Here is a 16,216-nt window from a genome sequence, read left to right as displayed (position 1 = left end):
TGGGAAAATGAGTATTTGGCTTATTTTGTATAGCGAAGTTATCTTGTCATCTTGATATGTGCTCTAGAGATGCTATTAATTCATGCTTAGGTATTTTTGTGCTGCTCCTCAATCTTTGCTTCACTGACCCTCCATTGAGATACTCTGCATTGAGATTACACAAACTAAAGCTGTGGTTAATGCTTTTTTGTGAAAATTAAGGTCATAATATTGAGTGTGGAGCCTGTATGTTTATGATTTTTATTACCATAGGTTTCTGTTACGAACATGACAACTTGGATATTTAAGTATATATTCCGTTGAATGTACCTGGTACTTCACTCCTTGCTATATCTCATCAGGAAAAAGAAGAATTTTATCGTTCAATTTGCATGGTGCTGTGTGAAATCAGTGCCAACTCTTCAGTGTTGCTTGTAAATGGTTTGGAAACACACTGCCAAAGCTGGAAATGTTTCACTCCCGCACTCTGCCCATTCAACATGGTCTCTTGTAAAAGTGGCTGAAAATTTTTTGCCTTTTAAAAGTCCCTTGAAAATAAATTCAATATTTATGGTCACATATAGGTTTGCCCCGTGAAGTGTATTTGTTTGCATTAGAGGAGTAAACTTAACTTGCCATATCGATAAAAGTAGACAAAAATGAGTTGCAATTAGTAGGTTCATTGTGATATATTCTGATTTGGATATGATTAATTGCGAAGAGGATCGCATTTGAAAGAATGAAAGGGAAGGCAAAGCCAAACCAGACATGATTGATTTTAATATGAAGGTGATGATGGATTTGTCAGTACCAACTGATACATATTAAAGCCCTGAATTTCTTTTGGTGCCACCATTGAGGGATAGTCAGTTTTTATTGAACCATTATAAGCATTGAAATATTTTTATTTATGGTAACTAAGTGATGACAAAATTGATAAATATGGACTCCATCTTTTTACCTGGAGTCAATTTGAAAGCATCATTTTACTTTTAGGTGGCACAGAAAAGTGTCATTTCTGACTGTAGATATGTTTCAAAACCAAGGTATATGCTTTAAAAAGTTTGCATGAGAATTTCATCGGTCTTAGATTCTCTCCTGCTCTTTGGGGCTATGTAGCAAACACTGTGGGTCTTTTATAAGACCCTATTAAATAGGCAAATTCCAATAGAGTGTTTGAAGTGCAGATCAATGCATTGTGCCAATTAATTGTGTACACAAATAGCCTATTAAATGTGTTTATGCTTAAGGCTAATTGAACTAAACTTATCAAAATTTCCACTTTAAACTTATGATTTGTTTGCTACAATGTGGAAGAATTAGGTTTCAATATGGTAGGGCTCCATCTGTGAATGTGACATGCTGATGCATTTATTCAATATTTGTGCCTGCAATCCACTCAAGCGAGCTACAATGGGAAGGGATAGTTTTGGTAAAGAGGTTAATGGAATTGGATTGTGAGAATAAATACTCATACTATTTATTTAGTCATGAATATCAGTTTCCCATTCTTATCAATTAAAGTAGTCCATTTCTTTAGTGGAAGTGAGACACTAGTTTCAATCCTTTGTATTTGGATTTCATGAAGCACTTCATTTCTTCTTAGGAATTGTGAAAGAAAGTATTGTCTTGTAAAAATAATTCACTTGTTTCGGACTCACTTGATGTTTAAACTATTATCTGTGTTAAGGTCTCATCTGAGTTTTTCCTGTGTTGCTGTCTATTAAATGTGTCAATGCATATGCTTATAGTTAGGAGGACAATAATTGAAATCAATATGAGAAAGGTGAACTTTTAAGTCGTATATCTGTGTTAGAGTATGATAATTAGCATTTGGCCTGAATTGGGAAACTGATTGGGAAAATTTAGTCTTGGTAATTTTTTACATTAATTTTTAATACTTGGCATTATTTTTAATAAAATGGCATGATTTTCAACAAGTTTAAATGCCATGTAAATAATGCTATTTTAAACATCAAATTTTCGTAAAACTTTTTGGTTCAGAAATATTTTAATTTTCTTCTATCCCATTAGTTCCTATGCAAACCTCATAATGTCTGTGTCTAAATATTGCAATTCGTTAAAACACGCTATTTGATGGATTTAACGCCTAAGGTGTTTATGTAAGTTTATGTAACTTCACCAGGGGCAACTGTGGAGATGTATGGAATGTCATTGGAGTCTTCTTTCTGTGTACTTGAGAATTCAGTTAAGGCTCTTGAGCTGTAATGATGTAATTATCATGAGGAAGGTTACCAAATGAATATATTGGGCATGCCTATGCTTTATAATGTTAGTGATGCTAGCAACCAGCATTGTCACTCAGCTATGTTCCATTTTTCTGCAAATGTTAAATATATTTGCTCAGGAGGGAGGAGCGTAGAAGTTGGGTCGTGACACCATCCCGTAAACTGCTATTTGATATGGTTGGTTATTCTCTTTTGCATTGGTGCCACACAATAGTTAGATATGAGTAAACTATATGAATACTGAAATTTAGTCGGGTATGTGAATTTAAGGTTTCATGATGGTTCCTGTGGTATCCTATAATTATGCTGGAAGGTTCAGCAGTTTTCATGTATAATAGTTCTCCTTATTTTCCTGTGGTGATCAGGGGTCTTACCAAGAAGTGTTTTATTAGATAGAAAATTCTTAGAGAAATTTATGTCCTTTTTATTGGCAGAGTAGCAGATTAATGCCAATTAATATGCATGTCTCAAGCCATAACTATTTGCTAGAAGTAATCAGAATACAACTGCATCAGTGGTTTAAATGTTTGATATACAAATACCAGTTTCACTTTAATGAATTATTTACTACCTTGATCAAAAGGTTCCCTAATAACCACCGTGTGGCGCTCCCATCGTTCCGATTTGAGTTCTGTTTTTTTTTGTTAAATTGGTACATCTGTTGTTGATATTCCCTTTAAATCTTAGTGTCATAACTTGACATTTGCAAAAGTTACGGTCGGTTTTCGGTATGTCCATCAGTGCTTCCTGCGATTTTTCCATTACTTCCTCTCGGCTGCTAAAACGCGTTCCCCGTAATGGTTTTTTAACTCGATTGAACAGAAAGAAGTCACAGGGAGCCAAATCAGGTGAATTCGGTGGCTGTTGGATGGTATTTGTTGCATTTTTCGTCAAAAAATTACGAATAATGATAGCACTGTGCGACGGTGCGTTATCATGGTGCAAAATCCACGAGTTTTCTGCCCACATTTCTGGTCTCTTTCGGCGAATTGCTTCACGCAAACGTCTCATAACGCCCAAATAATACTCTTTGTTTACTGTCTGGCCTTCTGGCAAAAATTCATGATGCACTACACCGTTGTAATCCATGAAAACCGTCAGCATTGCCTTCTTTTTTGACTGAAAACGACGTGGTTTTTTTGGTCTCGGCTCATTTGGTGAACGCCATTCACTTGCCTGATGTCTGGATTGCGTGTCGTACTCATAAACCCACGTCTCGTCTCCAGTAATGATCCTTTTGATGAATGTGGGATCGGATTCAGCCTCGCAAATCATGTCTTTTGCGACGTCAACACGGTCTCTTTTTTGCATGAAATTGAGGTCTTTTGGCATGCTACACGACGGAAACCCAAATCATTAACCACAATGTCTTGGGCGGATCCATAGGCAATGTTCAAGTCCTCCGCTATTTCTCTGATGGTTAATTTGCGGTTATTGACCAACATTTCTTTTACTTTATCAATTTTTTCACCGACTTTCGATGTCGATGGTCTGCCACTGCGTTCATCATCTTCGATTGACTCACGACCACTTCTGAACCGCTCGTGCCACTGGTAAACGACCGTTTTTTTTAGAGAATCGTTGCCGAAACACTTTTCCAACATTTCCAACGTCCGTGCGCCACTAAATCCGTTTTTTACGCAAAATTTAATACAAGTTCGTTGTTGCAAATTTAAATCCATTTCTGCAATTGTAAAAAATCGCCAACACACACAGAGATAGATGTACTCTTGGCTACGTAACTTTTGCAAATGTCAAGTTATGACACTAAGATTTAAAGGGAATATCAACAACAGATGTACCAATTTAACAAAAAAAACAGAACTCAAATCAGAACGATGGGAGCGCCACACGGTGGTTATTCCGGGAACCTTTTGATCAAGGTAGTATTTTGCTAAATTAGAGTATTTCTCTCATGATTTTTCTCAATGGAAGATCAGAAGTAGCAGTGACCTATACACTCACAGCATTCTGTGAGTTTTACCTTTGTTAAAGTTCCCACCTTGTAACATTTGTGGAATAATGATTTGGAGTATTACTTTTTTATTTTGAGGGGGAAAACCCACCCTGACTGATGTTATGCTTTTCAGGGACATACCTGAAAGGGTGAGTCCTCTCTATTAATTATGAATAGCTTCTTTGTTAAATTTGTGACATTTTGTTGTTCTCAGTTTGATATTTCTTATGTGAAAGCCTCATCTTAGTTTTTCTTGTAATGATAGATTTTAGCAGAGGATTTTAATCAGAATTCATGGTCCCTTTAATGAAATGATTGATAAATCCTGCAAACTCAGTGCTTGTTATTCTTTATTAGGGTAGTCCCATGTCTTGAAGGTGGTATTTTATTCTTTAGTCAGTGGTTGATTTTCAGTTAATAATTTACATATTTTTATGTCAGATGAAAATAATGTTGAATTTTCTTCCAGAATGTTGATGATGAACATACAATGATGATTACCCCAGAACTACTTGGTCTTATTCCGTCTTCATCTGGGCACTCAGGTAAGGATCTAAGCTGTGGTCTTGAATTAAAGATTATTCTGAACTTTAAAATGCTTACTAAAGTTGATTTAAAGCATTGTATCATCTGAATTCTCACCATTATTTAGCCTAACATCCTACTATTCATTACCGTTAATATCATAAAACCTTTTTCATCATTCACTCCTTACAATTAGTTTGCAACATCCAGAAATAATGCTGATGGCAAATAGGATAATTTGTAATTGCTTGAATTTTTATACTAGATGGTTAAAACTTTGCATGGGGAACAACTAATTTGTGTAGTGAAGCATGTTCTCTTGTAATTTCGTGCATGCCTTGTATTCCAATGTAACTCCTTGGGAAATGGAATTTGGTAACATTAGCATAATTTTTTGTCCTTTAGGTGTGCACATTATGAATTAAACTGACACTGCTTTGGGAAGTCAAATAGGTTCAACATGTTTTCTCATAAATGGTACAGGAATGTCATTGCCTTGTTTCCTATGTAGAAAGATTAATGCTATGTAGAAATTGTTTCGAATTCTTTTCTGTTTTGTTTTTAAATATTGGTATACAGACTTCCTGCCTTTCAAGCCTTTATTCAGAAAAATTAGGCCTCTTGTAGTCTTAAGAACATATCATGTGCTGTTTATTAAGATCCTTTTGTTAAAGCTTAATTATATATTTTTCGATTGCATTGTGTGTTAACTATATGGCATATGGGAAAGGAAATTTTGCCCTTGCCTATTGATCTCCAATCTTGTTATATGCCTGTAATGTAACATGATTCTATGTAGTTAATGGAATCCATAGCTTGATGGAATGTTGAAATCTTATGACAAAATAACCATAATTAGTGTGAATAGTAAAACATTTTTTGTCGTAAAACTCAGTAAAATGGAGAGAAATTGTATTCATACCCATCATTGTAGGCCCTCATATATAAAGTGTTATAGCATGATACTAAATGCAGTACCTTTTCATTCCTGATAACTTCTAAAATTTGAAAAAATTGAAATCTTTTATAATAGACCAATAGTGAATGAGATGAATGCAAAATGGTTCAAGCATCTCAAAAACCTAAAAATCATAAGAGGTGGAAAAAGCCAAATTTTCCGAAGTAAACATGGCTGAGCAGCATGGAACTGCATATTCAGCAATTACTGATATTGTATCCATGAAAAAATAAAACAATTAACTATTAGGGGTGGCAAACTTTATTACAATTGAGATTTTCCAAGTATTAAGTTATGGAAGGAGATTTAAATGAGTTTTTGTGAATGCCATGAAATCATTTCAGTAACTGGGCAGTTATTGGAAGAAAGACGAAGGATGTTGTAGCTCAGTTAGAAATATGAGGCTCATTTTAGTGTTCCAAAGGGTCATTGATGAATTTTAAGCGTTGTCATAATATTTCTGCAGAGGAAAGAAAGATTTTAATGTAGAACTTGTGATGATTGTCACCAAAAAAAGGAGCTCTTCATGAAATTTTACTGCAGGACTTAGGGTTTTGATGAATATTTTTCTGATGCCTGACTAAATGCATGGTTTATAGGATGAAAAGTGTCAAGGTAAAGAGCAAGATTGATATTACATTGGGTGTATATGTGTGAACCAAACTGCTACTATGTGCTACATATTGCATTCTTATAATTATGGAAAGACTTCACTGTTACATTAGGGGACTAGTTAACAATCAATTGTAATTTTGAGGATGCAAGTTTAATCTAGTATGCCTGGACTAAATGGCTGAAAGAGGCTGCAGATGATATGGTAATTTCAAAACTTCTTGATGAGGAAGATGTATTCAGTAAGGCCTGCAATTTTAGAATTTTTATGTATCCTTCACCAATTTTGTATTGCTGAACCTAGTGGGCCACTAATATCCAATTTTCACCCTAATGAGGCAGAAAACTTAATAAATCTTCACTACAAGATGAAGGAACTTAGAAGAAATTGCAAACTATTTCAGATGACTTATCATCTCAGTGTGGTGTACTGTGTGTGTGGAATTGGAAATATAACAATCAACAGTTTCTTAATATTCCAGTTTTATTACCGGTTTTTCTTATCTCAAAAAATTTTACTATTAATTCTGGGGAAATTTGATTGAATGAAGCCATCTGGTTGTCTCAGATTTCACTGTATGGAGGCTTCGCTGAAACTAATTGACATGAATGCAGCTGGTCGTGCAATATGTTTTATTGAGAGTCAAGGATCATCCTGAGACATTGTTCTATTTAGGTTGTTTTTATTAGCTTCAGTATTTCATGTATGCATTCCATGAATGCTCATTTCATTCAAACATTCTACCTCCTAATAGTTGGGTTTTGAACAATTCCCGTTGAATATTTAGATCTAGGTGTCATAGGAGCTTCGTGAATGTTGGTAACTGGAAGAATAATATCATGCAAGAAGGATCTAGTGCTAATATTCTCTTAACTGGTACCCCATTGCATTCTTGCTTCTTTAAACAATGATTTTTAGTTAGTTGATCATAGCTTGGTCATCTAGGTCATTAGTAATACTATTAATGCTTACCGTACAAAGTTTTTGAGATAACAATTGTTAGTTCTGGCTATAGCAGGTATGTAAGGTTGCGGAGGTAAATTCTTATGCTGTGCTCTGGACCTTCATGTAAAAATGTAGTCTTTTTTTAAGTTTTCTTGTTGCTTTTATCTTTGTAGATGTGAACGTAGAAGTGAGGTTTCATTCAACGTATCAACATTTGACTTGAGAACATTCTCTTCTGTTTATTGGCATGGTGTTTGACAGACCTAATGCAAGTAGTGTTTTAGTAGAACTCAAAGATGAAAATCCTTAGTCACTAATTTCTTTAATTTTCTATTGAGGAATTGGTTTGATGGGCATGAAGGTACACAATCCCTACCCCTGTTTGGTGGATTTCCATTGTTTTCTTGCATGCAAACTTATAATCAATACTCTACCTTATTCTCAATAACTTAGTTGGTCTAATTTTAGATAGTTGTGAGATGTAAATAGTGAAATAGATATCACAAATAATAATCACTCTTATGATTTCTGCAGAAGAGGCTCTTTTGTTTGTTTGATCATGAATCATTCAGTTCAAACCTGGTGAATGCATCTGTCATTAAAAATTTCACTTGTACAAAGTATGCAAAAAAAAGGGACAAAGATCTCTCTGGAAAATGAAATTGTAAATAAAAAGTTCTATCTTTCTATTTTCTTGATATTTTGCCTGTGTAACCTTTCAGTGCCTCGAATTTGAGGTTATTCTTACAACTTGCATTCACCTTCTCATTAAACCATTGTCAATTTTTAGAGACAAGACCAACCCTTAAAAAAGGGTGAAAGGATGAAGTATTCATCATCCAGTGTATGCCCTTTCATTCTTCCCTCATGTTGCTAAAAAAAACCTGTCTCATGACTTCAACCATCTCATGTTACATCAGTGGCTTTGCTCTTAGATGGCAGTGAGGTATCAGGAGCTCCGGGAGGAGGAGGCGGAGGAGGAACTGGTGCCGGAGGCGGGGCGGGCAGTGGAATTGGAACGGGTGGGGGTGGCGGGGGTGGCGGTGGGGGCGGGGGAGGGGGTGGAGGAGGCGGAGGGGGTGGAGGAGGGGGAGGTGGGAAGTGTGGCCCTGGAGGCCCTAAGAACTGGAATCACGAGGATATGGAGATGGCCCTTGATGCCCTGCGATCCCATGCCATGAGCCTCACCCGGGCCTCTGCCACATTTGGGATCCCGTCCACCACACTTTGGCAGCGAGCACATCGCCTAGGCATTGACACACCCAAGAAGGATGGCGGTGGTCCCCCTGGGGGCAAGTCATGGTCAGAGGATGACCTAACAACTGCCCTTGATGAACTGCGTGCTGGCCGCATATCTGCTAATCGCGCTGCTAAGGTTTGTGCAAGAAGTATCCTTTGGAGTTAAGCTTTTTTGTTTCCCATGTTTGTTTTTGGTCACTACAAGCATTTTATCTGAAGCTTTGCCCAAGTAACTTTAAAATCAAATACACTTGAAATCTTGATTATTATTATTGTTTTTGTATCAATGAGGCATATGTTTAGTTATAAAATAATACTGATTATTAGCAGTTTCCAATTGAAGATGATTAATTAGCTTATTGCCACTTATCTTCTAGTAAAATTTATCATCTGCAATTATTTACAATAAATTTCAAACAGCCTGATATTAAATGATATCATTTAAGGTAAAGTGACTTCTCTTGGGAAGAATATGTCTATGTAGTATGCATGAAAGATAATGTCTTTATTACTTTGCTTTCAAGCATAACCATAATTATGTATTTTTTTGAATGGTCATTACATGCTTGATTCATGCACTTCACATTTACTTTTAAAAATGTGTGAATATGGATTATTATTTGTTTAATCTCACTCACTTTATTATTTTGTCTTAGATGAAATGCGAGAGGAGATTTTCTGATATTTCAATTGCTTGACTTAATGTCATTGTCAAATAACAATTTGCCTTTTGAAATTTTACATGTAATTAAATAGCAAAGTTCAGTGATTTTTATGATAATCTATGTACTTATAAGTCTGGTGCTTTTCAAACTTCATATATGTTTTAGTACAATACAAGTTTAAGAACATATGTAAGTATTCATGCGTATCTTTTATTGCATGTAGATGACTTGATAGACTGATTTAATGCTTTTGCAATTCAGTTTTTTGATACAATCCTGTTTTATGTTTCACTTTCTGTAGGTTTACCGCATACCAAGTAGCACACTGTATAAAATTGCAAGGAAAGAAGGAATAAAGCTCTCTGCTCCATTCAATGCAACTCCCACAACATGGTCATCTGAGGACCTTAACAGGGCCCTTGAAGCGATCCGACAGGGCACATCTGTGCAGAGGGCATCATCAGAGCATGGCATTCCCAGTGGCACCCTGTATGGTAGGTGCAAGAGGGAAGGAATTGAGCTATCCAAGAGCAACCCAGTTCCCTGGTCGGAGGATGACATGAATGAGGCACTTGAAGCTGTTCGTGTTGGTGAGATGAGCATCAACCAAGCTGCAATCCATTACAACTTGCCCTATTCTTCACTGTATGGCCGATTCAAGAGGATTCGATTTGAGGCAGAGGGCGGTGGTGTGGAAGGTGGCTCAGCGCAAGGTCCTGCTGGTCCAGGAAGCGGAAGTAGTATCATGCTAACGACCAGCGGAGGAGGGCATGAGGGCATCGACTTTGAGATGTATAGCAGCTGAGAGTGAGCACTGACGAGGGACCGAACCAGGGAGTGCCGGTATGGAGAGTGCTGCCAAGCCCTCCTCCCCGTCCCTTACACCACCAGGTCCTCCTGCAGACGTAAGAGGTATCCTCGGGTATCTTCTTTGCCCAAACCATGAAACCTGCCTGCCTAGAATCCCTAAAGTAATTCAATTTCCATGGCAGTGTGAGGTGTTTTCCCACAGAAGACAAGAGTTCAGATACTTGCCTTGTGCTGGAAATAAAGGTGGCAATCAGGATAGAGAGTGGGAGGCTAGGGGAATAATTGACATTGATTGTGTGCTGTGGAAACCATGCCACTAAATCTGGATCTTGGGAGACATAAGTCTGGTTTCTCCATTGGAAGTGTGGCATATGGTGTTTCCCGCCTGCCCCCAAATAACCAAAGTACTAGCGTGATATTTTGAACATAGTCATATTATATATACGCATAAATATTCACATAAATATATCACATCGTTTTTTATTTAAATTATTATTAACATGTACATTCATAAGCCTAAAATGCATTCTGGTCACATTAGTAAATTATCTTTCATTATTTGATCAGAAAAAGAAAATTAAAACATATTGATTAAAGAACTGCACATTCATAAAAGAAGCTGTCTTAAGAATGTCTTATCATATTATATTAACCAAATGATACTGCAAGTGCATCTAAAGGCTCTGACATTCAGTGTCTGTCTCTTACGTAGGATGGCTGTAAAGGTACTGTGATCACACGAAATCTGACCTATGAACATTGGTATTGTCATCATCATTAAAAGATTTTACTATGTATTAGTTTACATAGAAATATGTCTATATGTGCTTGTACTTTGTTGGAAAGTACCATTTTTCCATGATGTTTGATGACATTTTGTCAGGTTAGTTATTCGCAAAATTTTATTATACTGTACATAAGTCTGTCCTGTAATGAGAACTGTAATTCTTTGATACTAAGATGTCATGTGGTCATAATGTTGATGTCTATAGGTGATAAAATTAGTTGTATCAAACTGCTTTCTGCCACTTTAACTGAATGCAGTTCCATATTTTGCTTTTCCATTGATGCACTTCTTTTTACCGGTGTGCAGCAAATTCCTTTTTTTATCTACCGACACAGTACCATTTTTATGGATTTATTGTATTATTTTATAAAACTTTAATTCTACAGGACAGGCACAAAATATGTGGCCACACAAGTACAAAGATGGCAAAGCATTTTTTGCATTTTAGGTATTAATGTATGAATTTGTATTACTGAGGGTACACATTTTTCTGCATTTTGTTTAGTGGGTAGGCAAGCCATATTGTTAAAAAACATCCCAGTATCACTAATTTGATGACAAAAGATGGAACTGCACCTTGTCGTAATAAACAAAGGATACTGTTTGCTGTTTTCAAACCATCTTACTAATAAACACTGCTCACACACTCATTTTCTCATAGCCACAAAAGTAGATGCTACTGCACCAAAATTTTATACTGTTAAACAGAATAAACTGATTTTGTTTACATTTCTACTGACAGAAAGAGAGATGAGTGTGTGTAGTGAATGGTAAAACCACCGCAATGTTGTATATCAAACTAATTGTAAGGTGAGCAGTTAGAATAACAATATCCTTTTACTTTTGTACTCGTTCCCTCCTCTATATTAAGGAAGCATCTATTGTTGTGTAACATCTTTGGAGGATTTTGTCCACTTTAGTTCTACATAGGCATCATCCCAAGAGCATAAACATGTCACTGGCATGACTGTCAAAACTTGTTGTTTAGAAGTGCTTGAATCTTGTAACTGTACGCCAGATATTTTGCAATTACCCATGCATAGGTGGCTTATGTTTCAATTTTTAAGTTTCCAATTTCTTTGCTGCTGGTGTATTCTCTTTGACATGGATGTCCCTTCATTATTGTCCATAGTGCGTATATTTCCTGCAATAGTTATACTTGTGAATTCAACTGCATTTAATACCAAGAAGAGTATTCAGTGTCATTTGTGAAATTAGTAGCTATATCCACTGTTAGATGGGAAGGTGAAACAGCTAATGGTTCAACGATGTGGGGAAAGTTTTTCATCAGAGTGAATGGTTTATTACTCTATAATTGCCATTTCCGTTACTTGCATTTCATTGCCTTATAAATAAATATAAATATATATATACACACACACATAGATATATATATGGATGGACAGATCATTTGATATAATCATGAGGCTTGTTAATTTATACAACATATCATATTTTTTATTCATAAAAGAATTTGAATTATTGCAGAATCCACTTGGGTTCAAAGGTGTTTTGACGAAAGACATGGTTTTTATTTGTTGGTGTATATAAAAACTTATTTTAGCATATTTTTATTGATATAAATTTTTTCACTACTTTTTAAAATTTATGTAGCTTGCATTATTGTCTCAGAGGTTATATAGATATAGTATATAAGTTGTCTTACTAATGAATCAGTGTGAAGGTGTAAAGGTGAGAGATAACTCCATCCGAGAGAGATATTGGACCATGAGAATATGTTTTATAAAGGGTAGGCACACTGGATGGATAGAATCACACAACCCTTCCTATATGTCTGAAAATTCCAGTTAGAAGCTTGACCTTCCATCTCTGGTCTATGTTTATTTATTTTCTGTAATACCTACCAATACAACTTATATGAGTAGACAGTATTTTATTATTAAGGCACATTGTTTTTTGAGGAATGTGTGAATGACTAATACTAAGTGGGCCATGATTTTAGAGTTAGCATAATGGCAGAGGTAAATAAAAGATTGGTATCGTTTTATGATATGTAAATCAAATGTACACACAATTGTTCAGCAATACTTTTGAATGCTGGAAATTGCTACCACACTAATATGGCTGACATTGTCTGTTTAAGAAGACTGTTCTAAAATATTCATAATTAGTGATGATGAGGCCAAACATTTTAAAAAAAGTGTGTTACCTTTTTGAAGGGGATAATGGAGAACATGTAAAAAGTGTATAGTAAGTTATGAGAATGTGTCTGGACAAGAAAGAAATCATATTGGAATGTATTTAAGCAAAAGATATATTTTGTAAGAAAAAAAGAAATGACTAGACTTTTGTGATTGTACCTGGGTGTAAGATGAAAGAGGTGCGTGGTTCATTCTTGAGTAGTTGTCATGACAATCCATCCGATTACAATATCAGTGAGTCAGTACATGATAAAGTTGCTGTTACAGTTCCTACTGAAATGAAAAAAACGATGTGTCTCTCTATGGCATAGCGATGATTATTTCCTTTTGTTTTTAAAAGGCATCAAGTTAAAGAATAGGTTGAAAAAAAGGTTATGTGGATTTATCGTATGATGCCTCCTTAACGTCCTGGTATTTTATAAATGATCCAACTCAAATTGTAGGCAAAATATAAGAGAAAAGCAAGACATTTTACACCTAGCCAAGATGTGCATGATGAAAAATGAATAGCTTTATATAAATAACTCTTCATTTGTGTCTTTGTTTATGTTTGGTGAAGGATGGAAGGATGATTCAGCGTGCAAAGAGTATAATGATAATGGGTATCTTTTTTAAACTATTTTCCAAAACGTTTATTTGGACTATAGGGATTCTGTAGTGGGTGACACTAAAATTTACAGATGATAGTGATTGGAATCATGCATTATAATAGCATCATATATGTGAATGGCTGTAAATGATTATTAAGAGAAGAAATATCCTAGGTTTGACAAGATATTGTGCATTTTCTTTACTTCACCCTTTCCAACTTCCTATATTTTAAGTGTTCCGAAATTCTATTGATTTTAAAATATTGCAGTTACTATGGAAAATTTTTCCCTCTCTGGTTCTTAATTATTGTGTTGGGGAAAATTTCCCTTAAAAAATTATGCTTCAATCGTGAAATGCATTGGGTCCTGTGTCCTTCTTTCCCAATGTCAAGATTCCAAAAATTCCTGATGCAAATAGAATTTCGTTATTCATACTATGGCTGCCTTTTTTAATTTTTATTATTTTTACTGGAATCATTATATTTGAAAATGAATTGATGCCTTCAGTTGTTCATAATTAATAGTGCCAGGCTAAATGGCATGAGAGTTCCATTCAACTGGATATTGGTAATGTAAGTTTGACTCTACAGCAAAATTTACCATAGTAGTTTGTATTCAATAAAAGTGGTGCTAATGTTATGCTGGCAGATTCAGGTACAGAATGTAAAATTAATACTGAACTGCAGCATCAATGATTCAAGGTGGATTGTAGGAAATGAGTAACCCAGGGATGTGAAATCCATTTTTGCAATTTTAAAGTTCACTTAAATTTTGTTACTGTGATTTAAAAATTAATTGCCGAATGGGTGAGGTCTAGATCTGGCATCCACTTTTGCAAGTATGATTATTAAAAAGTTACTATTTGTTATATTACTGCAATTGAAAAGGTGGGTTTAGTATAGTAGCCCAGGTAGAATAGGATTCAACTTAACTAGATGACCTGAATTTGATTCCTAAAGACTTTAGGACCAACCCCGAACTTCACCCAATTTGTGTGATATTTTGGTTTGTAGATTTTCTTAGGTAACCACTGGTGGTATAGGGAAAGGAACAGGACTCCTTACCCTGCGTGAATTTTACTGGCTCGAGAGCCTTATTATGAGGTAAGCACTACCTTGTCTCTTCACAACAACCATTGGGTGGATAACAGTTGGTTCAATTAGGCACTCTCTTCTAATTAAAAACTTACTGATTTACCCAGTATACCTTGACTCTGCTCTTCCTTCTCTTTTGTTATTGATGTAGCCAAACCTTCTAATATAGTTAATTTGAGTGAAACAATCACATTTCTGTTCTTTGATTGTAATGAATATTTTTAAGGAAATGTGTTAGAAGTTGCCTACTGGTTAGAGATCCTGTCCTCATGCTGCATGTATTCAACGAAATTCAGAATTGTAAATAGATTAAAATTAGATGCGTATGGGGACTTGTCTAAGGGAAGGCCTTTATCTTCAGAAAATTCAGTCTTCCATAAATCCATGTGCTTCATTGAAGATCTAATTGATGTTGTCAGTCAAATGAAGCAAATGCATTGTGTAGCTATATGGTATGGTTGTTCCTCCTTTGCCTTTTTTGTTCTTCTACCATTGGGTAGACATTTCCTGTCCAGTGATGGCTTGCCCATGCACAGAAAGCTTTCGCTGTACCTAGATGTGGGTGTGTAGGACTCCATAAAGTTGGAAGTACAAATAAAAGTTTGCTTATGTTTGATCGTTTTTTTGTTTAAAAAATTTATCAAAATTGAATTACAACTTAAGCCCCACAATTAAAAGAAGAGCAATTAATGTTAGTGTGTTTAAGTAGTCACTTTGAAATTTTGTTAGCAAACTTTGAAATTACAAAAATTCTGTCGGATAGGATATCAGTAGTTTCTGATGGTCCATGTCCATGCATTATTGAAATATGAATTGAATTCTAAAAATAGAAGAAGCACATATTTTATGGGTTTATTCACATCCTTCTGGATGTGGCAGTCCAGTAGGTAGAAGAATTGGCTGCTGGCCAGAAGTCTCAGGTTTCATTACAGGTGATGGCTCTGGGCACACAGCTTCAACCAAGCTGTATGACTTTCAGGCACTTGATCTTCCTAGGAAACTACCAGGAAAGAGACTAGCTCCTCCAACCCATGTGTGAGTTTTGCATTCCCTTGGGGTCTGTTCTCACCTATCAAACTGAAGTTTGGGTAGATTAACTGTGATTTAGTAAACCATATGGACATTTTAAGGAAATCAAACTTCCATGGAAAGGGTGGGATACACTTTTATTACAATTTATGGCATTACATTAATTGTGTGTTGTCTAAATTTATTGATCATTTTTTTATTAGTCATTATCAAGTATCATTTATGAATTACTAATGCAACATATGTTGATGAAATCATGGATTTTTTATTTGGAGAAAAGGTTTTCTGGTAGGATAATATTAAAATTGTGTGGCTTGCAGTAGTCTAGGGGCAGAGCATTGAATTATTGACCGGAGGATCTGGGTTCGATTCCTGGGCAAGTTTCTCTGGGCACCTGCAGGTCCACCAAAGCTATGTGATTTTTTGGGTACCAGGTCTTCCTGGGAAACCAAAACCAGCCCAAGGAAAGGAACTGGCCCTCCTACCCTGATGTGTGAATTTCACCCACCATTGGCCTTAGTACAAGGTGAACTCTACCATCAACCGCCAAACATTTTCCTGGAGTTCTTTATATTATAATGGGCATAAATGTCATCGTTCTTGATTTTGGACAA

The 16,216-nt window shown here is 35.7% G+C and overlaps 1 protein-coding gene across 1 annotated transcript in view; it reads left to right on the top strand.

Annotated features, from left to right (window-relative positions):
* psq (BTB-domain-containing protein pipsqueak) overlaps window positions 1-13,675 on the top strand; it is a 30,012-nt gene extending 16,337 nt beyond the window's left edge. The window contains exons 6-9 of the mRNA XM_071593066.1: window positions 4,655-4,730; window positions 8,162-8,269; window positions 8,315-8,601; window positions 9,432-13,675. Coding sequence (XP_071449167.1) covers window positions 4,655-4,730; window positions 8,162-8,269; window positions 8,315-8,601; window positions 9,432-9,935 — 975 coding nt within the window. The 3' untranslated portion in view covers window positions 9,936-13,675. The remainder of the gene's footprint in view (window positions 1-4,654; window positions 4,731-8,161; window positions 8,270-8,314; window positions 8,602-9,431) is intronic.
* The last annotated feature ends 2,541 nt before the right edge of the window (window positions 13,676-16,216 follow it).

This window comes from Hetaerina americana, unplaced genomic scaffold (genome assembly GCF_022747635.1).
Source record: "Hetaerina americana unplaced genomic scaffold, ioHetAmer1.1.p SCAF_50, whole genome shotgun sequence".
In the NCBI taxonomy this organism is placed as follows: domain Eukaryota; kingdom Metazoa; phylum Arthropoda; class Insecta; order Odonata; family Calopterygidae; genus Hetaerina; species Hetaerina americana.
Note: the sequence above shows the minus strand (reverse complement) of the source record. Positions and strands in the feature narration are given on the sequence as shown.